Consider the following 27,722-nt stretch of genomic DNA (forward strand, 5'->3'; position numbering starts at 1 on the left):
ACCGCGTCCTGTGCGACCTCCGGTGGAGGATGCAGACGGCTAATGCACTTGCCACATGTTACAACTCTGGGTAGCCCGCGAACCGGCTGAAAAAGTGATGAACTCCTGACAAAAACTCCAAAACCCTGTATCTCCTCCGAAAAAAATCGCATGTAAAATTAATCTCTCGAGTCGAGGTCGTATTAACGGGAACTTTGTATTGAGTGGGATCCTCGATAAAGGAGACTTCATCGTAAGGCTATGTTCACGCAGAAAAAAAGAAACGGCAATGCAAACAGAGCGCTGTATTAATTTTATTAACTCCACTTGTCTGACGTCGCAAAAATGGGCGATCTATAAGTTTCTCTTTCAGTACCTGAGATCTCGGATCACGACGGAAATGTGCGATTCGTTCGGTTCCGGTGCACTGGAAAGAAAAGCAAACTCATTTAACCAAAGAAATGATTCTTTGAATAGTACCAAAGAATATATCCCGTTAATTCAAAGGATAAAATATTCTATGCAAATGAATTCCAATAAATTGCATGTATGATTTCTTCGGAATGGTAACAATACATCCGAGTCGAATAATTATTCTTTGAATGAAGGAAATCTTTCATTGGTTGAATGACATTTTTTTCTTTTATTTCCCCAGTGTACAAAGAAAAGATTCATCGAACCAAAAAAATATTTCTTTGTGTTGTACCATACCTCGATATTTGCAGACAACATTTATGCTTGTGCACTTAAGGCTCGCTTGTGATAAGGAGAGGAAAAGGGGTAACGGAAGATATACTATGACAAATAGGTCGTATAAGGTGATATGAAAGGATTTAATAAATATTTTGACGTTTCATATATATAGAATGGCCCTTTCATATCACCTAATCTTTACACTCTGCATTAACGGTAGAAACGGCTTAAGTTACTCCACTTGAAAAAAAAAAAAAGAAAAACAGCTAGCAGGTTACTAAGTCATTCCAATAATAATCGAAATCGACTTGGACGTTATCGATAGTCCAGGTTTGGCCTTCCCAGGATTTCCATCTTGCATTGTCGCACTTGCGGTGCAGTCTTAATTAAAAGCTCAATGACCTGCGATTATTTACACTCTCACTTCGATGTACATCGTGTCTTTGTACGCCCTAACTATTATCTCTCATTGAGCTTTATACAATATATATATGTGTAATAAATATAAATGTGTAAACCTTTAAAAGCAATCCTACGCTCTTTTATCTATCCGTGTCGATTATCGCGCAGGAAATATTGTAGAAAATAAGAATTTACTTCACGCCGAGGTAACGTGTTTTAATTCGTTTTAGACCTTGCGGCATGATTAAGGAGACTACAGAGAAGGTCCTGACATCCGTGAGATTAAATTTTTTAAATAACCACTGTAAACAATTGATGAAACTTTCAAAGAATTGAAGTTCCATGGGTGTCCGGACCTTCCTTAGAGCCTTCCTATTCCCGTAGTGGAGTTTGAAACTAATCGGCACACCCGTTCAGGGAAAAGTTTCATAAACGAGACCTCTTTGACGGCACTTTCATGTCACCTTAAATATTAAGGCTGGCCAGAATGGGAGCCAAAACGCGGTCCTGGCTCCTCGTCATCCTCGAGGCAAGGCGGTAGCACTTCAGGGCGAAGCTGGAACGTAAAAGTTGAAGTCCGTTTATGGGAATCTCTCTCGTGGAGAGTTTCGTCGCCGTCTTATCGCCGGACAACGACGACGGGGTCCTTTGTACAGAAATTCCGAATTGCACTAGGTGGTAGAGGTTCGGATTGGCCGTTCCTCAAGATCGTTTCTGGGCCCATTTCATGTCGTCCGCCCTGGGCTTGCAGCCTGTGAGCTTCTCGATCATTGTCTCTAAAATTGACCAGAAGCACAACTTTTCTAGCGGCCAGTTCAGCCAGCCTGTCGTTATGCAAAAGTAGGTCTCGTGAGGCGCCACGTGGTGGACCCTGTGGTGTCTCCTTGGCAAAATGACTCGGTGCTCTTGTAGCCACACCACCCATCCGGGGAGGCCGAAATACGTGTGGGACCACTTGTGGATCTGCAAGGAGAAAACAGAGAGGTTGCAATTGTTTCGCACAAAGTACGTCCGAATATGTACAGGCATTAAGGGGACGTAAAAGTGCTTGCGGATTGTAATGCTTACTTGATTGGTCATTGCGACGAAAATGGCGAGTAGGAACCAATAACAAGTCCAAAGAAATTTCTGTTGGACCTCCGGCTCTGGCAGGATCAAAAAGTCCCAGGTGAGCTTGCAGAGGAAAGGTATGGTCACCATAAAATTGTCGCCATTAGTCTCTATGAAGTCGTGCCTCGTTATGCTCGTTGGATCTATGTGGTGTTCTCGAAATGGCCTCAGGAAATTCTGAAAGCAACCGGCCACCCCTTTTAGTTTATTTTTCCTCCTCGTTACTTTCCTCTAATTATTCCTGGTCGTAACGAGTTCCCTGCAGCAAGGGATATTGGCAATATATTTGCGTAACTTGGTAACAATTTATTACTACATGGGTTACTATTTTCCTCCAATTCTTCGTGTTCGTAACGAGTCAATCTCATTATTTCTCCCGCTCGTTATCGCATGGATTATAGGGAATTCATGCTCTAAGGAAACGTCGATATTCCGTACATTAGTGAAAGTTAAACGCGATTCCGTGCCTATAACAAAATCAATAAATTCCAGGGCTCGGATGACACAATAGGTCGACGAAATTAAGGCTCGAATTCATGATTGCCGTCCGTCCTCGAGGGTCCCTCTTTTTATCGTTTTGTCCAATCAAGGGACATCCAGGGACCCCTTGACAATCTCTCGATATAAAGGAACAATCCCAGAAATTTGGACCCATGAAAGGCTCGGATAAACTCCTGGTGGGATGCCAAAAAGAAAGGAACTATCGAAACCTCGTACGTGATTAATAATTCATGTACAAGAGACATTTCAAATCCACGCGCCATATAATGTCGCATCGATGTTTCAAAAAGTTCACGCAGAGAAATCTTTGGTAGAATCGATAACATTATCATTGGTTCCACGATAAAACGTGGTTATTACATGGCAACCACAAATTTAGTTACCATGGTAACATCCTTTGAGTTTTAAATTTCCTGTCAAATATTAAAGTGTCATATACATATACACACCAAAAAGTTAAAGTATGACTCGGGAAATTTAAATCCTAAAGATTTGCAATTAATCTCGGAGAAGAACGGAAAAATTCATCTTTCGTCGGGACTTTTTATAATCACGTGTCAATGTTTAAGAGTATCCACTACACCCAGGTTGGAGTGAAGTTTCATATATTTTCAATTATCCAGATATATATGTGACACTTTCATAATATCTTAACGATTTTTACGCTAATCTTGGTGCAACTGGAGTACTTAAATGTTGTAAATTTATTTATCCTCACCTTCCCAAGAACTGGCATTTCGACGGATCCCCAGGTGTCGGCTGCCCAATGCACCAAACCAGAGCCAAAGTCAGCGGTGACGATACCGCATAATGCAGCTATTGCTATCGAATTCATGTTTTCTAACCTTACCCGAATAATAATTAACACGAAGTTCACCGCCATAAGCGTAATGCAGATACCGACGCAGATGCATTCTTGCGTCCGCTTTCCTGAAACATTAATAATAAGAAGGTGAAATGCCAAATGGGAAATTAAATTCGACGAGGAATATTTCCCCAACCGATTGTTACAGGAGAACAAATAATGAAAAGCTGCTCGACAGTGTTAGGAATATTCAAAAGCTGATATTTAAGGTTCGCCTAGGTGGTCGATCATCTCAAAGGAAATGTCTCACTTTGGCAAAGTAATTGTTTAAGTAATGGCTGGGGAGCCGGAAGGAATCCGAAGGTGTTATTAAAGTTTAATCGATTCCAAGTGGAAATTGACGGCATGCCGTCATGCTGTAAAGGGAGCAGGATATTGCATTAATGCTTCAACATATTTCCAGAGAGCCTGTCATTTTGATTCTCGAGAATCATGCCGAAAGTCGACTCCATTATGGTCACGCGAATCCTGATGCAAATGTCGAAAAGAGTTGCTCTTATCCTTAATAACTCGAAACTCGGTGATTGTAAGCTGTCGGAAACGCCGAATCCAGATATTACCCTGAATATGTAAATATCAAAAGCCTATCGATTCAATCTTAATTACTGAATTATTCCAATTGAATATTAAAAGTGCCCATTTTTCAGTAATGTACAGGAGAAAAAGCGAAACACATTTGCCAAGCGTGTTATTAACATCATTTTTACGTATACTGAATTAATACAATTATATATAATTTTACATTAAAACACTGTATAAACATTTTCTTATCTGAAAGATTTTATTTATTTTCCTAAGGGAACCGAAATTCTCGGACTTTGCATATTAGTCGTGACGGTTTTGCATCTTTTTTAATAAATTAGGAACTGCGCAATGCATATAAAGGGAGCGTTAAAATTGGACGGCAATTACTGTGGGTGTCGATTACAAGAAACAGCTATAAAATTTCATTGAGAAAAACGTGAATTCATTGTCGGGGTTTATTTTTATTCGTTTAAATCCGCCAGAGAAGAGAATTAGCCTTAAAACGCGTCGGGTTTTCAAGGCAAAGGTATTAAGGGTTTTCCGCGGAATCGACGGCCTTAATCGAATGAAGACATTTAAATACGACGTTAATCGAATGTCGACTAGATGCCTATTGATTATCGATTTGTAGAGCCCATGAGTAGGGATATTCGCGGCTTCGCTTTCCCGCTAACCGACCCAACTATTTTCTGACAGATTAATAATAAGGTGCCGTGATAAAGAGAGTAAACTCTCCATATCGCTTTTTCTTCCTGACACATGACGCTGAATCATAAATTAAAAGTAGTATCATTGAAATATTTTGTTAATTCAATGGATGATCAATTTTTCCCATCCATTTTATTCGAATCTATTCCAGTTAAATAATAGGTAATTTAATATAGCAGAGAAAATCCGTTCCAGGATCGATGATGAGCAAAATCGATCTCGGTGTTACAGTCTTGGGCTTGTAAATATAAAAAAGAAAAAGATCACTGGAGCTTAGTCTCGCGAATATGGTCAGGATTGATCTTGGTCTTTCGGCAATTTTTTTAAAGCGTTTTTCAGGACCAGGAGTGGAAGAGACCAACACCGATTCCGCTCATTGTCCAAGATTCACCTGTGCTGTAGAGGTTGGCCAGCTCCTGGGCCCCCTTGTGGTTAGGACCCCACCTGGGGACGGTCCTATCTTCCGGGGAGGTCGTCACCACGGAATTGGCATTAGGGTCGTCCTCCAACATGGAGTTCTCGTAGATCTGCCTCTCGGTCTTTACGGGGGCCAGGAAATTCGTCGCCATCGAGCAGGCGGCCGAAGCCGCCTGTTCAAGATGAGGAACAGCTGATCCCTCCATGAGGAGCACTCTATCTTCGAATGCGAGACAAACCAGGATGCATCCTTTGTTCAAGAGCGTCTTCTAAGCACCTGTACTTGTTACCTTGCATCGAGTTATCTATCTTTGAGCTTTTTAGTAGCTGAACCCCTTCGTTGCATCGCATAGAGCTGCCTATCTTCGAGGCTGAACCAAACCCAGATGCATTCTTTGAGATCAGCAGCTGCATTTCTTTGTCATCGATCATCGATCATCGATCCTGGCTTCCTGTCTGGACCCAGATGGACGCCGAAGTCTTCTTCACGACTAGGTCTTCTCTTTAAAGCACGACTTCCGAGATTCCCACTAAGGGATGAACAGAGAAGGGAACGTTCCGACTCGAAGATCAGCTCTTCATCTTTCTGATGGTGGTGACAAAATCCGAGGTAAAAAGTTAGGCTTCTTGAAATACGACTTCAGAAATTCCCACCATCTATGAGTTGAAGAGAGAAGGGAACGTTCCGACTCGAAGATCTTCCTGGGGCTGGTGAAAAATCCAGCATAGGGAAAGACACCCTGGGGAATTCTTCCCGGTCTTCCTCTCATCGAGTCAGGTGCAAGAGCTGTGAGAGATGCTCTCTATTTTCGACTCCTCGAGGAAACTAAAAGCGGCTTAGCTCCGATGTATTGTCGACTCTCATCGATCTTCTCTATCCCTGAATCTTGGGATGTCAAACGACGATCTCGAAATCCGATCCCCGGATGAATATCTCTCCGGGTTCCCTTCTGCGTCAGGTTTTATTTCCACGACGGACTTAGTCGAGACTGGGAAAAAATCTATGACAGGTTGTTGGCTCCTTCAAAGGGTTGAAAGCTGGGTTAAAAACTGAGGAGTTCAATTCCCTGCTACTTCTCCATATTTTTTCTTCGATGAAGAGCTTCGGTTGAAGAAACTCTTCTGATGTTTTCTTTCTTTTTTTTTTCGGAATACCAGCGTCTGATTTTATTCCGAGGAGCAGTTTCGATCGGGGGAAAATTATTTCCCGACAAATTCTAGACTCCTTCGAAGGATTGCGTTAAACTAATTCAGGCGTTTAGTTGTGTCGTTGTTTCTCCGAAGTGTCTGGTTACATTTCGAGGATCAGTTTCGAGGCAATCTGCCGTTGTTGGCTAAAGGGTTGAAAAATGCTCGGACAAGTTGAGCCGTTTAATTCCTCGCCACGTATCCAGAGCATCTGCATACGATTTTATTTCGATGATAAGCTCCGATTGGAGGAAATCTCGCGACAGGTTGATGCCTCCCTCTAAGAGTTAGGAGCAGCCCCGAAAATCAGAGGCGTTTCATTCCTGGCTATCTCTCCAAAGTCAACATACCGAATTGCGCGATTTACGTTCACTCCCGTCCCAGAATTTCCTTGGAACGTCAAGCTGCCCTCTCGAAATTCTCTCCAAGAGATAATCTCCCTCTTTCTCGGTCTCTCCGTCTTCCGAATGTGCTCTTGGATGGCCAACTTCCGCCATCGGTCGAAATTCCAAAAGCTTCCCTCCTCTGCTAAAACCCGGCATTACGAAAATAGTTCCAGGCCCCTCGAAGAGTGCCCCGGAACCCATTATGTGCGATTAACAATGTCGAATATATTAAATAGACATTTTTTAATGACTAATCTATGGCGGAGCGATGGCTGGATAAAATTTATACGGCGGTCTCTTTGATATCTCGTTTTTGTCAAGATCGACTGGGGGGTCGAAAGGGGTGAACAACACTTGGCTTTAATTTCGGTTTAATCCTCCTTTTGAATTACTGCAAAAAGCGTCTTCTGGCATGAATTCTCTCCATTCCGAAAGTCTCTTTGCATGGTCTTGAAGGATCCATTGACATCGATGTCGATACACGCACGACACACATCTTCAGGTTCTTCTTCTTTGCATTGTCTCTTCTCCTTTTCGGTCAAAAGTCTCCGAATTTCATTTTCTTGCCTTCCTCGCTCTCGTTGACACTTGTCTCGGTAGAAGTTACAGCTGAAACAAGAACAGCGACATTACCACAAGGCATCGATATACATATTTCCCTGAATGGTACCAAAGAAATGTTGAAATGAAATGATATAGAGAATAATGTTTTTAATTAGCGGTGCAATGATTTTCGGGATCAGTTTTTGTCTTTGGTAATAATTCGAAGCGGCATTTCGCTTCCGAGCGTTCGATGATCCTCGGCCAAGTTTCTACCTATAAATACGAGTTCTCGTCTCCGACTGGACTGCACCTCTCGAGCTTGTCTTTTGACTCGAAGTGCGAAAAACCATCTTCTGCTATTACGGCACGATGTACGCCAGAAGGCCGTATTGATGTCACCCGATGGTGACGGACTAAAAGTAGACAAGCCGCACATAACTCGCGAGCCTACGTCAGCTGTAATTATTGTTTAACACGTAAGAAGGCCCAGCAATTTTACGACCGGTACCAATTGAAGATTTATTAATAAACTCCAATTATAGTATGTAACAAAAGTCACCGAGCAGCGAAGTACACTGTTAAATTATTTATTAATGTCCACTGGTTCTTCTAACGACGAAGGTTTATTTATAAAAAAAAAATTTAATCACTGCGTGTAGAAAAGTCACCGAGCGGTGAAGTAACAATGAAGTTTCTTTGTTTCAATGTAATTTTTTTCCTCACTGGGGGATCGCAGAAATCCCAGAAATCGCAAAGATGGCGGATGGCCCTAGATTCGGTGTAACGATTGTTTAACATGTGAGGAATGCCTTATAGCCGGCATGGTTTCAGGATCGTTAACTCTCGGCATGATTGAACACTGTGATCCATGTTTTTCCAATGGCGTGACGGGGTTTATATCCCTCAGAAACGAAAAGGAGTAGTTTTGTATCGATCTGCAAGACGATCGATCGAAACCGAACGTGAGTTCTGCGTTTCCATGTCCTGCCCTCTTCGGGATTTCCCTTTAAAGATACTCGAATGGTATTATTTTTATTTCATTTAGAGCATTATAACAAACTTCTGAGGTATCAAATCCCCGATTGACTACAAGCTTTATCAAAATTCACTTCCTTCAAATACTGTTAATAGAAGGTAGAATAATTTCCTGACACCTTTCTAACAGCATTCAAACGTGGCGTACTAATTTTATCATATTTCCAAATTTTACATTATAAAATTTATCATTATAACCCGCTGTTATCAGGTTATAATTTTCTTTAGAACTTATAGCGAAGGTTCATTAACTCAGTTCGGAGGTATCACATTCAGGATTATCTGACAATCTGTGGTGTGCAAATGGTGTGTAAATTTTATGAATATGATTAGCACTGTGCATTACAGTTTCGAGGAAACCGCGTTATGGAAAATCCTCGTTATCGAAATCGTCACAAGGCGGATCGAGAAAAGGCACATCGCGCGAGCCGATGTCGCTCGCTCCGCAGCTCGCGAGGCACTGAAGGGGAAAGAGACGGACTGTGTCAGACATAGTCTGGCCGCGGAGGCGCTAGCCTCGCCTTTCTCCACCACTACCATTTCTACTGTCCACCGATTGTGAGTCACATGCGTGCGGACGCGTGCACTCCGGTCTGGCCAACTCGGACTCTTTCTCCTAGAGCTCGCGGTACTCGCTTTCTCTCTCCAACACCCGCGGCGCGCCGCTCGCCCTCTCTCTCCCACCAATGGCCGCGCGCCATTGGTCCCCGGCGCACGTGACGTCACGTGCGCCGCCGCGATGCGCAGTGCCGGCCTATGTACTCGAAAACGGAATTTGTTGTGCCCGTTGCCAGGCTCGGCAACGAGATACCTTGTTGAAAATTCTTTTGATATTTCCAACACCTTAGAATATAGATGTATGATAAGATTTGCGACGTGGCTGTTAAAAAGACACTAGACAAGGGTCCCATGATTCTTCTTGCGCGCGACGTTTCTATGATTTAAACCTTTAAATCTTTTTTTTTTTCACTGAAAAATGCATTTGGAAATTCTACCGGGTTTCTTGATAACCTTTTCATAAAAGCTTAGCTGTTATGGGTATCATGGTTGCTTTTTGCAAAGTGTGTACGAAGGCCTTATGTAGACCTTATCGTCAGTTTTCTCGAAGCATGATTCTGATTCGTAAGTGAAATCGAATCTATTGCAGGAATTCATCTCCGAGAGTTCTCCGAGGTGGACCAGTAATCTCTTCTTTGAATCAATGAGCATATCTTTGCGAGGACGATTAGATATCAAAATTGTACGTGTCGTTCACAGAAACACGAGATACCGATTTCAGTCTCAACTCTGATCTTCCTGCCCTGAGGAAATAATTCCATTTAACCGGAGCAATGCGTTGTCAACTCGAGGAATAATGACTTGATTACAAAATGAACCCGAATAAATTCGCTGCAACGTTTCTTCGTAACCGCGACAATTTATTTGCGGTTCGAGTGAATGTTATTTTATTCTTCGAATTGGCAAAACATGTCCCTCCCTCAATTTATTTTTACGCGAGTCTCCTTTTTACCCGGTAAAATGAAATACAATTTACGCGGTTTTGAAACGCCAATATTTTCCTTTTTTTTTTATAAGCTAATTGAAATGAATATGTATTTATTAAACTTGTGCGTACTAGCTTTTATTTCCAACATTTTCCCTTTCGTCCTGGCAGTCTTTATTTACGCGTTTTTCATTCGCGTAAAGCGAATCCACGTGGAACGAGTACTCGTAAATTGAGGTACTATTCAAAGAAATATTTCTTTGGTTAAATGAATTTTTTTATCTCGGTGTACAGACGCGAAGGCCTCTGGACGATCGAGTTGCGCTCTGGAAATCTTTCAAATTTGCAGATTTATGTAAATTATTAGGTGCTATTATCGCCTCGACGGTCATAAATCTGGAAGCTTTAAACTTCTTATCTGCGCGGCTAGCTCATTGTCGAGTACACTCTACATGTAGATTTGTTGCTCGGCACTTGTGCAAGAGACCCTTGTAAACTTACTGCGTTTACTTTGGTACATCCTGTTTAGTGTTGGGAGCTCGGCGAGTGCAATGTGTCAGCTAAGTCGAGTGCAAAGTGTCAGCTAAGTCGAGCTAAATGACAAAAGTACACGAGACAAGGTGTGTTAAAAAGGCGGTGTCTTTTGACTCGACCGACGCGACGCCGTTGACACTCGACGCCTCGTTAAGGCGACCTGAAAGCTCCGGTGTTCGTCTCCGAAAAGTGTCACCAAGCTGCTTCTTTTTTAAGATAGTTCATTCGGTGGGGAAGTACTTGCCGAATTTTTCCGTTAAACGGGGACGAAAGTGGACCCTTGAGGAGCAATTTATTTACACAACTTTTCTCGAAATTAGGCGCACCGAATTAATTGAAACTTTATCACGGGATTGTGGAGGCCCTAAGGAAGATCCCGACACTCATGAAATTTAACATGTTATACAAAATTCGTTTATAAACAAGGTTATAAGAAAATGAAATTTCACGAGTGTCAGAACCTTTTCTAAAGTCTTCATATTGAAGAGGTGAAATTGCAAACGGCTCGGTACACCCAGTCCGTGGAAAAGTGTTATAAATAATTCTACGCCTGAGTGGTCACTTTCATGCGACCTAAAATGAAGTGACGTCAAATTATTCATAACGCTTATCTTCGAAAAAGGAGCACTGAATCGCATGAAATTCTCCCAAGTGGACATGGGAGCTCCAAGAAAGGTCTCGGCACTCCTCAAAATTTCAATTGAATAAAAATCTCTTTACAGACGTTCAAGAAATGTGCTATAGAAAAGTTAAAGTTTCATGAGGGTCAGGACCTTACTTATAGCCTCGACATTCGCGAGGTAGAGTACGAAACGATTCGAAAGACGAAGTTCGTTGAAAAGTTTCACGATCGATTGACTCCTCAGATGTCACTTTCATGTCACCGCGAAGTCCTTTGATCGACTCAACTTTTCTATAGCCCGGTTCCACAACTCTAGTTAACCGGAGTTTATCTGTCTTACACCTGTTGTAAACCAATTAAACTCCGGTTAACTCGATTAACCGGGCTTGAGAGGTTAGGATCGCTCGAAGTCACGATCGGTCTCGACTAAGAGGTAACGGGCACCTATCAATTTCCAGATCATCGTTCTTTAGGGAACATCCGGTTCGTGTGCCGGCACGGCATAAGAAGCGTAAATGTACTTCCTGGACGGCCACGTGGTACACGGACACTATACGCTTCATAGAAGGGGTATACTTTATTTAACGACGATCGACCGGAACCCTGAACCGAGTAAGTCCGGCTCGTCGCTGCCCTCTTTCGACTAACCGGTCAGTCTACGTGCCGCCCTCCGAATTTCACTTAATTATTCATCCGCCGGAATTATTAAGGCCGTGCGAAATGCCACGTGGTACCCCCGAAGGGACCTGCTCCTCCATGAGCAGAGAATCCTTTGTTTGAAACGAACCAAAATTGTGTTCGCATATTTCGATAGATTTATAATCATTTAAGACTCTGATATGATAAATCAAAGTGTCAGGACAATTATACGAGAATTTGGAACACTCTAGTGGAAGGAGGAACGAAATGCTTGACCGACGCTGATCAATTTTCTTGAATTCTTGTCTTATCGATCTAGAGAAAGCGGAGGGAGCGATTATTTCTCGCCATTTTCGGAATTTCAATTCTTTTACTAACTGGAATTCCGGGCAGACCGTGGAGAAGGTTTCTTCATCGCGTCGAGCCTGTCTCCAGGTCGACAGGTGGAACATAACCTGTATCGATCAATGGCTGGGCGTCACTCCACGTAACGAAGCCTCGAGGCATTTTCCCGCATCGTAAACGCCTCGTAATCGCGAAATTACGATCGGTCGAGGAGACCGGGAACCGTTCCCTCCGATGCTAGTCAGATTTCGGGTGGATAGGTGTGAAATCTGCGAAGGGATCGAACTCGAGCGGCGCTTTTACGACGCTTTTTGCCGACCTGAGAGTTGAGCTCTGAGTCAGACCGAGACCTTCCGGTCCCTCCCTCGGTTTTACGGTTTCAAAAGCCCGATAAAAGGGACAAAAGTCCTGGAGAACGTTAGGAAAAAGTCCTAGACAAATGCGAATCTTCCTGTCGCTAGAATCTGTTGTTAAAGATAAATCAAAAGGATTATTAACAATTAACCGAAGTGAGAGGTTCGAGACAGGAATCACAAAAGACGATTCAAGGATCAATTCCTTGACTTGATGAGGTAAAATAAATTGTTATAATTCCGAAGGAATGTTGCATCCTAATTATTCCAGTTTATTCCTCGAATTAATGTAATACTTCTTTGGTTCGATGAAATATCGACTAGTGAAAATCGACGGCGAGGAGGCACTAACTTTTTTACTTCTGCAAATGTTACGTCCACTCGTTCGTGCATTGCGCCGGCGAAATGTCAGGAGGTCGTAGGAGAGATATTGTTCACGTCAATTATCGTTCTTACGATAGTGTACAGAGAATTGTAGCGGTCGATGATAACGGGACATGTACTTGATGCTTTAACAATTGAAAGAAGTCCACGGACGAGGACAAAAGGATTACTCAACGTTTACCTATTACGTTCTAAACGACTGCTTCAACGTGTTCTTTCATAGCCACGTAACCGAAGTACGATAAAAAATAAAAAAGTATATACGTGTATTCAATCATACATCGCCATTTCGTAAGAGCTGGATTTTTTGCTCCCATTGTTCCTCATGTTCCCCATTGTCACTGTTTATCACTTAACGTACAAGAAACAATTAGTAACGTTCGATACAGATACGCACAATTTTTTACGTTATGTCGCTATGAGTTCCCTTAAGGTGATGTGAAAGTGTATCGATGACAATGTACGTGGCGGTCATACGCGTAATCGTCCATGAGAAATACCGGCTGTTGGCACTACAGAATGAACCTGGAAACGAAACAATGCTGACGAAACAGAGTACTGTTTCGAGAAAGACATTATCCGCCCGGACTAACAAGCGTTTTTCTTTCCTCGTCCTTTTTTTAACACGAGGAAGAATACGCGCAAATTGCGACGAACAAGGAATGAACAAGTCGAAAAGTGCTGCCACGTCTTGCCAAAAATCGTTCTTTGTTCAGGGATAATGGATAAGGGCGAAAAATTGCGAAGACTAGTGTCGAATGGTGTTTCGAGATTGACAACGCTCGAGTACGATGAGTAACAACGAATAATAAGCTCCTTCCTCGTTACTTTCGGACGTTAACGGAGCAATGTGGAGGTTGTAATGTTGTTGTTGGATTAAGCTCGTCGTTATGGGAATTATGTAGGACGAGTGATGAGCTACTTTCAGTCCGCCATGGCAATTTGGAAAATGAAGTCTCTTCCGATGAAACATTAAGTGGCTGCTCGCCTTATCGGATAGTGATTTATTGCAAGGAATCATGCACAATCAATTTGCACCACTCCGGGAATAATTGAACGCAACTGGTGCTAAGCCTGTGTGCAGGATAAAGTCCTCTGCGGCTGAATAAATCAATCCTCTCCGAATAAACAGAACGTTTCTTCTCTGCTCTACTTCTGGCGAGCGCCATTTTCTCTATTAGCTAATGTTAAACTATTGCAAACATTTCCAGCGTCATCCCCTCTGGCAGCGAATATTGGAAATATGTCGGTATAATATTTGTCCAATATTTACTATCGGCTGAATTGGGTAATTATTTCAATTGAATTCATTTGAGATAGGTATCTTAATTGCGGCAATTTACAGCGATTTCTCCTTGCGATTTATGGATTATTTTTGTGATTTCGAGCAATAAGATCCAGGATTTCCTGAGTGAATATCCTCTAGCGCGACAATGTACATGACAAATCGATCGGAGTTACTTTCTTCGTAACATCCGTTTCCATGTTGATCAACGATCCGTGGATCGCAGTTTCATTGCGGCACATTACCTCATTTAAATTCCAGGTTCGTTTCTGCGATCATGAGTAGTCGCTATTTCTTGCCGATACGTAAGCGCGCTTACGCATAGTTCGTTATGTATCGGTACCCTCTTTGAAGAGCTACACTGCTGAACATATCTTTATTATGCGAAGGTTAACATCCGAGATGGCCTTCGCCTATATCCACGCAAATTATTCTCATTTTATCTCATAAGGTGTTTGGCCTCTAATGAGGAAATATCGATCCGAAGAGCAGAAAACGAAATGACCGCCCTCCATATATAGTAGTTTTCAGAAGTGGACCGGGGTTAAGGCGGTTCTAAAATCACTCATTGAAATAATTCTGCTGATCCTGGTTGGATAGAGATAAATGAAAAGATTCGGTTAATTCGCTGACGATGTTGCGACGCAGTGTACGTGCGTAAAGAGTTACGTAAACGCAAGTTAAAAGCGCCGACGTCTGTCGTCAAGAATCCTTGAGTAATTCGAAAATAGTTTCATTCATTCATTCCTACCCGGAACCTTGCACTCGATAGTAGGCAACTGCTTGGCCAAGCAGCATTCGACATGTAGCATGCACCGCTTTTATAGTCGAGTCCTTCAGCTTTTGGCGACAATTCAACGTTCTCTCGTGCGGAACATCCAGAGAGAAAGAGCCTAAAGAGAGCCGGAATAAGACGCGCGGAAATGACAATCTGTAGTGACAATTATGTGTATAGTATCTCATAATTTCACGACATTAGTCTAACGTGATACGGACTTGGCAGACATCCTCCTACCAAAGGAAGCAGCGACATGAAAACGTAAGACCAACGACTTCGAAGCTGTTCAAACCCGACAATTTGTCGCATTATGTAATTAATAATATGAGCCGGCCGTCTATAAAGGCGTTACACAATGGCGAATATCTCGGGACGCGGCGTATTGTACAAAGATATTGTCACATAAAATATTACGTCGATAACGTTTGTGATACAAGCGCTATTCACGTTTTCACGTGGGAATTGTCCTGTTTGCAACGGATCCGCATTCAATGTTTAACCGAAGGTCTCCCTCTCCCATGGGCCGAAAGAATTTCTTCACCGGTTTCTTGCGGCATTAAATAAAACGTAACCATGAATTTACAAGCTGTAGGTCTGATGTACACATCAGAATTTGTCCTCACTTTTAAATAGACTTTTAATTACTTTTAATCACCACCACGCGATACGTAATTATGATTTTATAAGGATAACAATATGTCTCGAAATGGGAAATATGTCCTCACCTCGGCTGAATTCGAGTACCTTCACGAGCAACGAATGCGTCTTCTCTGTCGGACTTACTCGTTTTTATGTCTCGAGAAATGTTTCTCCGCGACACGGTGATAGTATCCGAGGAAAAAGGGACTCGCGGTGGCGAAATACAAGCACGGCTTCACTGCTGAAAGTCACGCGTACGTTCAATTGAACGGAAACTCGAGACTCGCGAGGCGCCGTCAGTCGTTCTGGCGCCAAGGATGGCTATTGTTCCGTTCGAACTGACTCGAAATCGAATTCAACGGTTACGGCGCGAGCCTCGCCACCTAGCGGAGATCCGCGGAAACTGCTACTCGACGCGCTCGCCGCTGTGTCGGCAACGACGGTTGTGTACTGGTGGTAATTTCTGTATCGAAAATCACTGACCACTAAATTGCCATTCCTTCCCCGCATGAAACTACATTAACAGGTCGGGGGTTCAGTAAGTATGCACAGTCGCGTACTTTATTTTTAAACACCAAAAGTGACGTCTTCAACGTCTCGGTATACAATCCTAAGATAATCATTATTCGACAACTCCAAGCGTCGTTAAAGTGATGTGAACTCTGCCGGGGCATTAACCGAGATTAGTGATTCAAAATCCGATATAATCTGTCATTTCGCGGACTGTTAAAAAAGTGCGCCATTTTTCAAAACGTCAAGCCTCCGTTTAAGGTCCTAGACCGAAGAAGGACGCACTTTTCAAGGGAGAACATCTGTACATCCGTAAATTCCCTAGGAGATCTCACATCACCTTAAGGAGGTTAGGTGACCATTTACCACGCGAATTTACCGACGACCTTAATCCCTCGTTATTTCTCGAAACTCAGGGAACTTAACGAAACATAAAGGCATGAACATCAGCACAAAGGGACTCGTTTATTAACTAACAGGAAAACTCGGTAGAAACACTAATATACACGATGATTCGAATCAGGGTTGTGCAGCGACGCGTCATTCGATATTTTTTTACGTAAAATACTTAAGGGCAATACTTTTACATAAAATCCGTGTAAAATACCTAACAAATTCCACGACAAAGATAGCAGTACCGTAACCTCACTTTTTCAAAGTGGTCAAACCATACGTCACTTACGAATAAACATTTTAATCAAGAAAAGAAAAGAACAAAGAATAATGGCAAGTAGAAGCGAACCATAGAAAACGATCTAGGCTTCGAAATTCCACTTTTCCATACAATCCAGGGAAAACGTTGAATTTTAAGCGCATCAGGAATAGCAACTGCAAAAACATAAGTCATATAATTTCCATCACGTACGAAATTTGTAATTTAAAATACCTAGTAACTTACAGTAAAAAAACCTACGTAAATTACCTAGGGTATTTCGCTTACCCAACCCTAATTCGAGCGCGTGTAACATACCATATCTAGTTCCCTAGGCGGGAATTTTCGGGTGTTTCCTCGATGGAAGTTGTCACTAGACCGATTGATCGAATGCTAGTTCTTTCAGCGGTAGGAATAGAGGGCGCCAAGAGGGTTTCGGCATCCATTTGTGCCCGAATTAACAGAAAATCTAGAAATCGGTAGACTGGCATGGTAAGGATTCCCCTTGGGGCCTTTCCTAGGGAAAGCTCTTCGTTCGGACCCGCGCTTTCGATTGGGAGCTAATCGGGATCGATCGATCGATTCGATTGGCCGCCTCGGGCTACTGGTTACTTTTAGGCGACTAGAACTCGTACGGGATGGCGAGACGGGATATGTCGATGGGATATGTCGATGGGTGGCCATGGGGTGACTTATCTCGTTAGAGGAAACGTCGAGGAGGACGGCGCTGCGAGGGGCTACTCTTATCGTTAGAGGGCAAAGACGATACGAGGGGGAGGCGAGAAGCGAAGCATCCTCCCCCGCGTGGCTTCTTCATCGCGGCGAGATTTCCCTCCCTTTCCTCTAGCTCTCTCCTCTGCTCGTCGTCTCGGTAGAAAACACCTCAGCCGGTCGAGATTCGCTCGGGAAACAGAAGCGAACGACCGCGCAGCGTTCACCGTGGCCAGATAGCTGGCAAAATAAGAGAGAAGAGGCCGACGCCGTGGAGGAGCGTTGCACAACCCAAGATGGCGGACCCGCGGTTCGACCCTGCCCCTCGAGCTGCCTCGGCCAGACCTGGAAATACGCGTTTATTATGAGTTAGAAGGGGGAAAAAAAAAAACCTAATCGTTTCAAACTTTACCACCTGAATATGGAGGTTATGAAGAAGGGCCTGATCCCCATGAAATTTCAATTCTATGAAAATTTATGTATAGAGGTTCTCGTGATTTTTTTTTTTTTTTAAATCTCCCGAGTTTCAGGACCTACCTTAAGGTCTCCGTATTCACGTTGTAAAGTTTGAAACGACACCTCGGATCCCACTTTCGCACCCCCTTAATTTCAGTTGATCTTTTGTCGATAGCAGCCAGAAGGGATCTATTCGATCTATTTTTTTTTCCCCAGAGTGTATTTTTATCTAGAATATGACTTCTTTCACTGAGTGCGAGTTTCTTCACTCTAACGCAGTAATCAAGGGGCTATTCACTTTGAAATTTCCTTCTTCGAGAGTCGATTGCCTTTGACTTTGTATGATAAAGAACAATGCCATCCGATAAGTGACGGTCGGCCTTAAAATCGGGACAGTGTTTGGTGATTTGCAACGATTTTCAGGGATTTCCAGACTGATTTGCATACGACTTCGACCGTTAAGATTCATGATTTCCTGAGTGAATACCCCCTCGTAATTAATATTCACCGCCGATGAAGGATATGTGGTCCTTCCCGCGGGTCGCTCCGTCCAAGTCATTGGTCATCCCAATTGCTGCAACGAGAAGAAACTAGTTAACGAAATCCACGAGGGGGGGAAAAAAATGAAGGAAAAAAATATTTAACCCCTTGATACGTACCGTATAATCTAATGGTGCCGTCGGCTTTGCCAAGGCTGTTGGTGGAGACGCACTTGTAGCTACTCTCGTCGTCTTTCGTGAACTTCTTAATGACGAGCGACATCTGTACGGTGTACTTGGTCTTCACCTCGTTGAGGATATATTTAGGGCTGTAAAAGAAATTATTGTCATCTGTCGTCTATACAGATTTTAAATATTTAACCTTAAGAGGTTTTGCTAATTTCCCCCTAGCACATTAAATTATATCTCTTGGAATTTATCTTCACCTCGGTTTAATACTATTTCCCTTGCGACACGTTGCTGCAAACAATTGTTAAATACGGCTGATCCTTCGGACGCCACTTGCACATCCCCTTAAGGTCTTGCAATAGAAGGAGTTGCCCTCCACCCACTTTCTTTTTTTTTTTTTTGTAATCGCGATACGCGTTTTCTCTATTGGGGTAGCAGTACATATCTGTATGTCTATGTCGAAGGTGTCTCACCTGGTAAGGATCATTCCCTCGTCGTTTTTCACCCAGAAATTGATGGTGTTGGGAAAGGCTTCGACGAAACACTCCAAATGAACGTTTGTGCCGACAGGTGCGCCAAGAAGCTGATTGGGTACCTTGACGACCGGAGCGACTGGATGTCAGATCGATCAAAATGCATGCCATTGTGTTACAAGTCAATGCGTCATCACCTTAAGGCGTTACGAAAGGGTCATCCAATATATATATATAAACGTTAAAATATTTATAAAACTCTTCGCGTGTTAAAGTTGCCGAAAAAAATCCTCCGACTAAATATGCCCAATGAAATGTCAGATTGAATGGACGAAATTCCTATCGGTCAACGATGTCATTTTTCGTCTGGACAAATTAATTGTTCCTTGCGATTATGTACGACTCAGGCAACAATTTACGCATATTTCTTAAAGGTCTGCATATATGAACTATATATATTTGTTTATGTCAATTAATCTTCTTTCTCGCCTTTTGTTTCTAAAATGACCCTTTTGTATCACCTTAACGGACATTGGATAATTATGCGTGCATATTCAATTTTATGTCACGTCGTACAGTTAACGGCGAGCATGACTCGTTTGCTGACGGTGGGTGGAACATTGTTGCTCGCTATGCAGAGGTACATGCCCATCTGCGCCCTGTCGATCCGATAGAAATGAAGGACCGACCCGTTGTAGACGTCCGTCTCTCGCCGAGCGATGCTTCCTTGGGAGGAGGAAGAGGGCACTTTTATCACGATGGACTCGCCATCTTCCCTCTTCCACGAGATTTTCGGCGTCGGTTTTCCAGTGGCCCGACAGCTCAGGGTGGCGTTGTCGCCTTCGGAAACGGCTAAATCCGTACTCGTGTCGCTTCCGTCGATGATCTGGGGCGGAACTGCGGAAGAAATTTGCGATTCGTTAACCAAAGTCGATCACCCGAATTCAATTAATCAAATTCCTTCCCTACGTGTACTGACGCAAAAATATTAATCTAAATACGAAGAAAGTCAGTGCTTCACTTGTCGTTGCGTTGCAATTAATCGCACGCGACTTACATCGTATACTGTTAAATATATTCACGTCACGCTATTAAATAAACTCACGTGGAAGCATTTTGAATTTCCCGGCGAAGCGCGAGTGGGTGGGTGGGGGTAGACGGGCGGTGATTGGCGCGCGCCGCAAGAGTGGGGAAAAGGGGCGGGGCCATGGCTAGCCCGACGCTATATAAGGAGCGCCGTCCGCTTATAACTCAATTAATTAGATCAAGCGACTGTTGGCCGCTTGGATGGCGCAGCGCAGAGGTCGTTACGGGGAAAGGCGAAGTTCCATATCCCCGGTAAGCCGAGTTATGCGAGAGAAATTTTCGAGTCCATGTGCTCATTAAACGTAAATATCATTAGGCGATAATATCCTTATGGAACTGTTCGGGTAAAGCGTTTCGAATGTTCCGATATAACGCTAAACGGGGACGGCGAGAGCTGATTGGCGCGCGCGGAGGAGTGGGGGGCGCGGACCAGCGGAAGGCTATAAAAGGCCGGCGATCTGTTCACCGTCCGTCAGTCGGCGCGGCGCAGGGGGCGCTGCAGGGGAGAGTAAAGTCTCCTAATCCGCGCCTAATCCGCGAAGCGTAAAAAGCTTAACAAGCGCATTCGCCAGTCCTAGGAATTCATTGGTATGTTCTAAACGAGTCTACTAGTATTAGATTGGTCCTTTTGCCCAAATTTTGGAAGGCAGGTGTTTTAAAACGGCAGTTTACCGAGGATGTCCAGACATCCCAGGTTGGAGATCATCGGACTCGTGTTGATCTGGCACATGTAGCAGTCCTTGTCGGACTCCTTCAGCTGGCGAATGTGGAGTTGCCAGGTTCCGATAGTGGATTCCTCCGTGGACGTGCTACTTCCAGTTACATTTGTACCGTGAGCTCCGACCTCGTAGGTCACCGATATCCGGGGATTGTGAGTGACCGTCCTCTTGTGGATCGAGAGTATCGTCTGGTCCGAAGCTCGCAGCCATCCGACCTGGGAGAGAAGACTAGTTTTAGTTAATTTTACGCACACCTTTGATGTACACATCAAGCACACTTTGTAACAGTCACAAAAAAAATTTCATTGAACCAAAGAAATGTTTTCACTTATTGGTACCAATGAAATATTTCATTGAACAATACTAAAACCAAGTGCATTTATCTTTACTCGATTAATTGCGGAGGTAGCTCAAGCTGCCTCTTTCCCATGAAAAGCTCAAATCAACTATTCTTGCCAAATGTGGTAGAACGTTTAGTCAACTAAAATCCCAGGTGAAATCTTTTGGTCAGGTGTCACGGTACATTTTGTTTCGCCTATGTTGCGTGAACATGATTATCTAATTCCTCATATCACGAGGGGTTATTTATTGGTAACTCGAAGACGAAACGATGAGGCCCGTTTATAAACGCTGCGGCCGGATCGGCAAAGAAACATTGCGAGTACACGATCGAATAATTGTACCGAATGAGCTTACCCAATATGCACCGAGTGCATACTCATTGCTCGTACCGAGTCAACGTACTGAATAATTATACCGAATGCGCATGAAGCGCGCGCACCGAATACACAGTCGGATAATTGCATCGCGAGGCGAATTTAATAGAAGGAATTACTGTCTCTATTCTATATAATCTGTGGTAATTTAAGCGTGTACAGGATATCGGGGAAAATGATTAGAACGTGTCGTTACGTTTCCCGGTCTCCTGGAAAGAGAAGAAATCGATCTTCCTCGAGCTCGAATCGTAATCACGGCGTCCCAGTGATTTCCCTTAAAATGTGCGTTTTGCAATTACGCGATGCAAGCTTAAGGTGACGTCGAAGTGGCATCTGAGGCGTAAATCAAGCTTTTCACCGAGCTGGGTGTACCGAATCGTTAGACATTTTACCACGTGAATGTGGAGACCCTAAAGAAGGTCCTGAGACCAGAGAATTTAATTTCTTAGCTCTAATGTGAGAAACGAAATTGTCAGGACAATTGTCCAAGGATTTAGGAGACTCTGGTAATCAAGAGACTCGCATTTGACCGGGATAAAGGCAAAAAAGTGACTCATGAGCTACTATGCTAATTGTAAGGCGAAGGTAACACCAGGTCCCGGGGAGGAAATCTCATTGGCACCGAAATCACAGATGGCGCAGGGTGGCACTCTGCAGTCAATTAGGGTATCAAAAACCACGAATGTGGAGTGTTTTTTCGATTTATTTTTAATTATCGTACGGAAACGACGCATGGTGTATTTAATAAGGTACCCGACATAATTCCACTCAGCTGTCCGATATAAATACCAACGTCAGCAACGTGGGTATTTAGAGGAATCTTTTTTAATAACGGAAACGACACATGGAGTATGCTTTTTGACCGACGTCAAATCTCGCGACGTGTTTCATTTTACCTTAAGCCTTGCAAATCTGGGAAATCGGAGCCGGAATCCGGCTTTTCGCACAAACCTGGTACTTTCCGATGTTGCGTACGCTGCACGAGAAGACCGTCTCTCGACCAATCGCGGCGGTCTGATTTCCCATGGGCGCAGCGAACGAAGGGGGCGTGATGCCGACTGCCGAATCTGCAAAATAAACGGACTTTGACGGTTCGGGGATGGAAATCGGCGGATTCGTTGCCGGGCATCTCCGACAACGGGCCTCTATTTTATAGACCCCCTCGCGACAGATCGATCCTGTTCCCTCAGCCGAAAGAAACGGAATGCCAAGACCGTTTCCAAGGCGCTCGTCCGCAGACCCTTTCGGACACCCGTGACTCTAAAGTCGGGTTATACACCTTTAAGGTGATGCGAAAGTGAACGAAGGGTCCCCATGATACTTTTCTCTAAACTAGACGCACCGATCCCTCTGAAACTTTACCAAGTGAATTGTCAGACTCTAATTAACGGCCTTAACACCCGTGAAAATGTCTAATTTTCAGAATTAATGTTTATAAATCACAATTATCTTTATAAATGTCTCTGTACTCTTTATGGATAATTAATGTTTCGTAGACGTCGGGGCCTTTTTTTAAGACCACTCCGGTAGAACTATAATTTCATACACCCAGTTCGCAGGGAAGTCTGCTTAAACGGCTGACGCCGTTTTCACATCACCTTAAGCCATAAAACTGCCGTGTAAAGTGATGTTACTACGGTAAATCCGTTTTTAACGCCTTAACAAACGCATCGTATAACAAGTTTACCGGGATAAAGTGCCTAGGCGATTCATTGTGTCGCAAGGAAGGGGCTGTATATGTTTTCCGACTTCTAACTGGCGAACTTTCGACGCCGTAAAGAAAGGGGGAAAAAAATCGGATAAGTGGGACTCGGTTCACTCTTCCTGATTACCCATTAAAGATGTCATTTCTTTACGGATAATCAGCCTCCAAGGTCCCCTTAACTTGCGGGTGCTCTTCTTACCGTAATGTAACCGCACGTACACCGAGTAAGCCATTAATCCCTGTACATATCCCCTACGGGGTCTTTGATTAGTTGACCAGGGGTGTTAACGATACGGCTGCTGCAACTTGCGAGTATGGAACAACAATTGCACCGGATGTTGCCTTTCGAGAGCGACTAGGCAGGGAATTTGTTCGAACCGATCGGACGAACAATTCGCCTTCCACTTAACGAAGCGACAATTGTAACTCGTATTACCCTAAGTTAAGGTAAACTTGTTAAACGGAAGAATTCCACTCGTGGAAAAGTTTGCAAACGGCGAGCCTCGCGATCGCCACGCTACTCGTCGAGATGCTTCTTAATTATTTCTACAACTCGTTTAAGGTGTTATGAAAGTGTTATATATAAGTAAAAGTAAATCGTTAATTGACCGTGTTTTTAATATGGGTATACCTAATTATTCGACATGTTACCACGTGAGTATAGAGGCACTAAGGAAGGTCCTGAGATCCATGAAATCCCATTTTTTAAATAGGTTTCAAATTGTTTATGATGAAATTCTGGAAAACGACGAAAAATAGAATTTCACGGGTGTTAAGACCTCCCTTAGAGCCTCCAAGTTCACTTGGTGAAGTTTCAAACGAATCGGTGCATCCAGTTTAGCGAAAAGTTTTACAAACGAGAGCCCTCCGACGGCACTTTCATATCGCCTTAAAGTGGAATTCCCCCCACTGGTGGAAAAGTTTGCCACCGAGAGTCGCGATCGTCACGCTTTTCGCCGAGGTCCTTTTTAATTATTTCTACAACTCTTTTAAGTCATACTCTAGGAAAGTAACGTCGAGGTACATGCGCCGAGCTCGTCCGAATCCAGAGGTCAGACAGCCAACGAGGTTAATTCCCAGTCGTGTTAACAATTAGACCGGGCCAATTTGAAAGTGCAACACCAGAGTTACGTTTAAGGTGGAACAGAATCGCCAAACCGTGTTGCGAGGTCGCTGTAAAGTTGCAAGTTACTCATCTATTTTTACGACGTCCGTCACCTACTCTTACAATGGAGCCAACGCGACCTAGACTGAAAGTCTGGCTATTCATAAACGTCTTTTTAACGAGGATCGAACCGAGGTGCGGAATACCGAATGATCGTAACAACCTACCCGCTATTGTAGCCCGGTACAGTCGTTGAAGATTTTAGTGCCCATACAATGCAACGTTTGCAGCACCGACAGGGATTGTTTGGTACCGAAGTCAGCCGACAGAAATTCGGGGCACGTTCTTTGCGGCGGTTCCTGGGAAACTTCCTAAGGTCCCGGACGACTTCGGCAAAGAGAAGTCCTCCCACGTGCACCCGGTAAATGGCTAACCACGTATGGAGGACTAATTGGGCAGCGATAACTACTCATGATAGTGGTACGGCACAGTAGTTACGTTGGTAAATTCGTTTGATGGACTTGAACCTTGGTTGAACCCGTGGAAACTATATGACCGTGAATTTTGACGTAGAAAAGTATTGCGGCACGTTTGCTGTTTCGTTTCCTAGTCACGAGCTGAAACCACGGAGAGAGGACTAATTGGGTTGTGGAAACTACTCGTGGTACTAGTATGGCACAGTAGTTAGATTGGTATGTTCATCGGATGAACTTGAACCTTGGTTGAACCCGTGGGAACGATATGACCGTGAATTTTGATGTAGAAAAGTGTTGCGGCACGTTTGCTGTTTCGTTTCCTAGTCACGAGCTGAAACCACGGAGAGAGGAAACTACTCGTGGTACTAGTATGGCACAGTAGTTAGATTGGTATGTTCATCGGATGAACTTGAACCTTGGTTGAACCCGTGGGAACTATATGACCGTGAATTTTGATATAGAAAAGTGTCGCGGTACGTTTGCCGTTTCAATGCCCGTTGGAACTAAAACCACGGAACCGGAGTCAATTGACCAGAGAGGTACTCAAAATGCTATTGGGTCGTTTCACAAGTTTACGGAGAAATTTGTACATTCAGAAATTTATTCTTTCGCAACGAAACGAAATAGGTATTTCTTCACTTCTTGCCATCTCGTTTAATCCGAGCGTGGAATTATTTATAATATAAAAAAAAAACATTCGATCACGAACTTACGAATCATCCCAATGGTATGTCACAGTAGTTACAGGAGAAAATTCAACGGATGAAACTACACCTTGACCGAACCGTTGTAGAAAAGATACGACCTTGTATTCTTACGTATAAAAGTCTTTCACATATGCAAATTCGACAATAATCTAATCTAAAGACCCGGAGTCACGATCAATCGATCAAGGAGAACCACACAAACTACTTGGGCACAGTAGTTCCAACGTTAACTTAAATCGCTAAGGCCAGCACCAAAGTTCCTCGGTCGTGAAAAAAAACTACGACCCGATGACCTGATAACCTGATACCGAAAGTGTAGCATCAAGTTCGGTGTATCGGCAGTCATCAAATCTAAAACCCCGGAGCGAGGACCAACCGACCAAAGCGAACTACACAAACTACGGCACAGTAGTTCCATCATTTACATAAACCGCCAAGACCAGCACCAGAGTTCCCTGATAATTAAACAGAAAATACTACAAATCCTGATACCGAAAACAATGGCATCAAGATTGCCGTCTCCCCAGTCATCAAATCCGAAACCTCAAAACCAGACCGAGGACCAACCGACCAAGAACTACCCAAAATCCTACGGCACAGTAGTTCCAAGTGTTCCGAGATTCGCCGGAGTTCCCGGATCCCGGGAAGACCCGATCCACCGTTCGATGGATCAGAGAGAGACCGTTGGATCGGGATCAGAGAGAACATTGGCAGCGGGAGGGAAGCAACCGCGGCGCCGCAATTACAAGCCGCGCCGGCCGTGGAGGTCCCGTCGGTACACAATCGGAACCCACCGAAGTTGAGGATCAGGAGCGCGATCGGCACGATCGCCCCGAGCCTCGAGCACATTCCTCGGGGTGGTTTCTACAGCTGGCGGACGTGCCCGTCGCGAGGGCTCATGTCCGAGGGTCCGTTCCGGAGAGCGGCTAGCCAGGAGCGGAGGTCCCGGCAGATCCCGGTAGATCCCGGCGCGTCCCGGGACGAACTGCCCGGAGCCCTCGGAGGACTCCCCTCTCCTCGCCGCCCTCTTTGCCGCACTTTTTCTACCCTCGGCCGGGACCCGGGGAGCGCCTGCGCCGGGAATCCCGGAGCGCCGAGCGCCCTGATGCCCGGGATACCCGGCGCTAGCCCGGCGTCCCGGCGCCCCGGCGCCGGCCAGGCTAGCTACGCGCCACCAGCTACGCCGCTAGCTACGGCCCGGCTACCTCGCCAGCTACGCCACCAAATCTACCGCGCAACGTTGTAACGAGTTTCGTTACGCGCGGACGCGCCGGGCGTCGCGCGCCGACCCGGCTGCCCAGGTCGAGGAGAGCGGGCTGCTTCCCCGCCGGGACTGCCGACGGGGTCGCGGGATGCGACCGTGAGAGGGGCTGCAGCGCGATTTCAAGGCTGGAGAGCAAAGGTTTGGGTGATGGGGAAGGGAACCCCGACGTTTTGGCACCGATGCCGGTTAAGAGGATGTCGAAATTTAGGTAGCGACGCTGGTTACGTCGAAAGGATCGAACCGATTTAAGCGCAATTTGGGTGACTAAATGAAAAAGTGTCCTGGCTCCCAAACTAAGACGGGGATCGCTTCTTGCGATCTTTTGCAGGGATGGAAAATGATTTCAAGGGTGGAGAGGAAGGGCTTGGATGACGAACCGATTTAAGCGCAATTTGGGTAACGAAACGAAAAAGTGTCCTGGCTCCGGAACTAAGACGGGGATCGCTTCTTGCGATCTTTTGCAGGGATGGAGAATGATTTCAAGGGTGGAGAGGAAGGGCTTGGATGACGAACCGATTTAAGCGCAATTTGGGTAACGAAACGAAAAAGTGTCCTGGCTCCCAAACTAAGACGGGGATCGCTTCTTGCGATCTTTTGCAGGGATGGAGAACGATTTCAAGGGTGGAGAGCAAGGGTTTGGATGACGAACCGATTTAAGCGCAATTTGGGTAACGAAATGAAAAAGTGTCCTGGCTCCGGAACTAAGACGGGGATCGCTTCTTGCGATCTTTTGCAGGGATGGAGAACGATTTCAAGGGTGGAGAGGAAGGGTTTGGATGACGAACCGATTTAAGCGCAATTTGGGTAACGAAACGAAAAAGAGTCTTGGCTCCCAAACTATGTGGGAGGTTGCTCCTTGCGATCGTTTGCAGAGCTGGAGAACGATTTCAAGGGTGGATAACAACCGTGTTCCGTTTTGGACGCTGGTTAAAGGGACGTAAAAATGTTTGGTACTGACGCCGAGGAAGAGGATGCTTAAGTCGATCGTGAAGATTGAATCGGAGCAATTTAGGTAGCGAAAGAAAAAAGTGTCCTGGCTCCCAAACTACGACGGGGATCG

General features: G+C 44.4%; 2 protein-coding genes across 6 annotated transcripts; both read right to left on the bottom strand.

Moving 5' to 3' along the window:
• Positions 1–269: 269 nt before the first annotated feature.
• Positions 270–15,720, bottom strand: LOC105696934 (transmembrane protein 189). Of its 5 annotated transcripts, none has more exons than XM_012419794.2 (5): positions 15,501–15,720; positions 5,175–7,383; positions 3,404–3,615; positions 2,143–2,361; positions 1,777–2,037 (listed from the first exon to the last, which is right to left on the bottom strand). In XM_012419794.2, the coding sequence occupies exons 2-5, from the start codon at positions 5,404–5,406 to the stop codon at positions 1,777–1,779; spliced, it is 924 nt and encodes a 307-aa protein (XP_012275217.1). In that variant the 5' UTR covers positions 5,407–7,383; positions 15,501–15,720. The 5 variants fall into 5 exon arrangements, with proteins under 5 accessions (XP_023288813.1, XP_012275217.1, XP_023288812.1 ...); XM_023433044.1 differs by lacking the exon at positions 15,501–15,720 and adding an exon at positions 8,890–8,922; XM_012419796.2 differs by lacking the exon at positions 15,501–15,720 and adding an exon at positions 8,699–8,815.
• On the bottom strand, positions 7,146–26,331 carry LOC105696725 (lachesin-like). The gene is made up of 9 exons (XM_012419423.1): positions 26,193–26,331; positions 22,357–22,472; positions 20,643–20,904; positions 19,461–19,781; positions 18,885–19,023; positions 18,403–18,551; positions 18,252–18,317; positions 17,515–17,632; positions 7,146–7,383 (listed from the first exon to the last, which is right to left on the bottom strand). The coding sequence occupies exons 1-9, from the start codon at positions 26,245–26,247 to the stop codon at positions 7,146–7,148; spliced, it is 1,464 nt and encodes a 487-aa protein (XP_012274846.1). The 5' UTR covers positions 26,248–26,331.
• Between the last annotated feature and the right edge of the window lie 1,391 nt (positions 26,332–27,722).

Source organism: Orussus abietinus, unplaced genomic scaffold, assembly GCF_000612105.2.
Source record: "Orussus abietinus isolate OABI.00-Male unplaced genomic scaffold, Oabi_2.0 scaffold16, whole genome shotgun sequence".
In the NCBI taxonomy this organism is placed as follows: Eukaryota; Metazoa; Arthropoda; class Insecta; order Hymenoptera; family Orussidae; genus Orussus; species Orussus abietinus.

Excerpts from the sequence above, each read along its gene's own strand:
- LOC105696934 (XM_023433045.1), bottom strand. The coding sequence starts at position 5,406 with ATGGAGGGATCAGCTGTTCCTCATCTTGAACAGGCGGCTTCGGCCGCC. Across the intron at positions 2,362-3,403 it reads AAATGCCAGTTCTTGGGAAG|AATTTCCTGAGGCCATTTCG; the intron begins GTGAGGATAAAT and ends GGTTGCTTTCAG. Across the intron at positions 2,038-2,142 it reads TCGTCGCAATGACCAATCAA|ATCCACAAGTGGTCCCACAC; the intron begins GTAAGCATTACA and ends TTCTCCTTGCAG.
- LOC105696725 (XM_012419423.1), bottom strand. The coding sequence starts at position 26,247 with ATGTGCTCGAGGCTCGGGGCGATCGTGCCGATCGCGCTCCTGATCCTC. Across the intron at positions 22,473-26,192 it reads GCTCCTGATCCTCAACTTCG|ATTCGGCAGTCGGCATCACG; the intron begins GTGGGTTCCGAT and ends TTTATTTTGCAG. Across the intron at positions 7,384-17,514 it reads TTGCCAGCTATCTGGCCACG|CTGTAACTTCTACCGAGACA; the intron begins GTGAACGCTGCG and ends TTCTTGTTTCAG.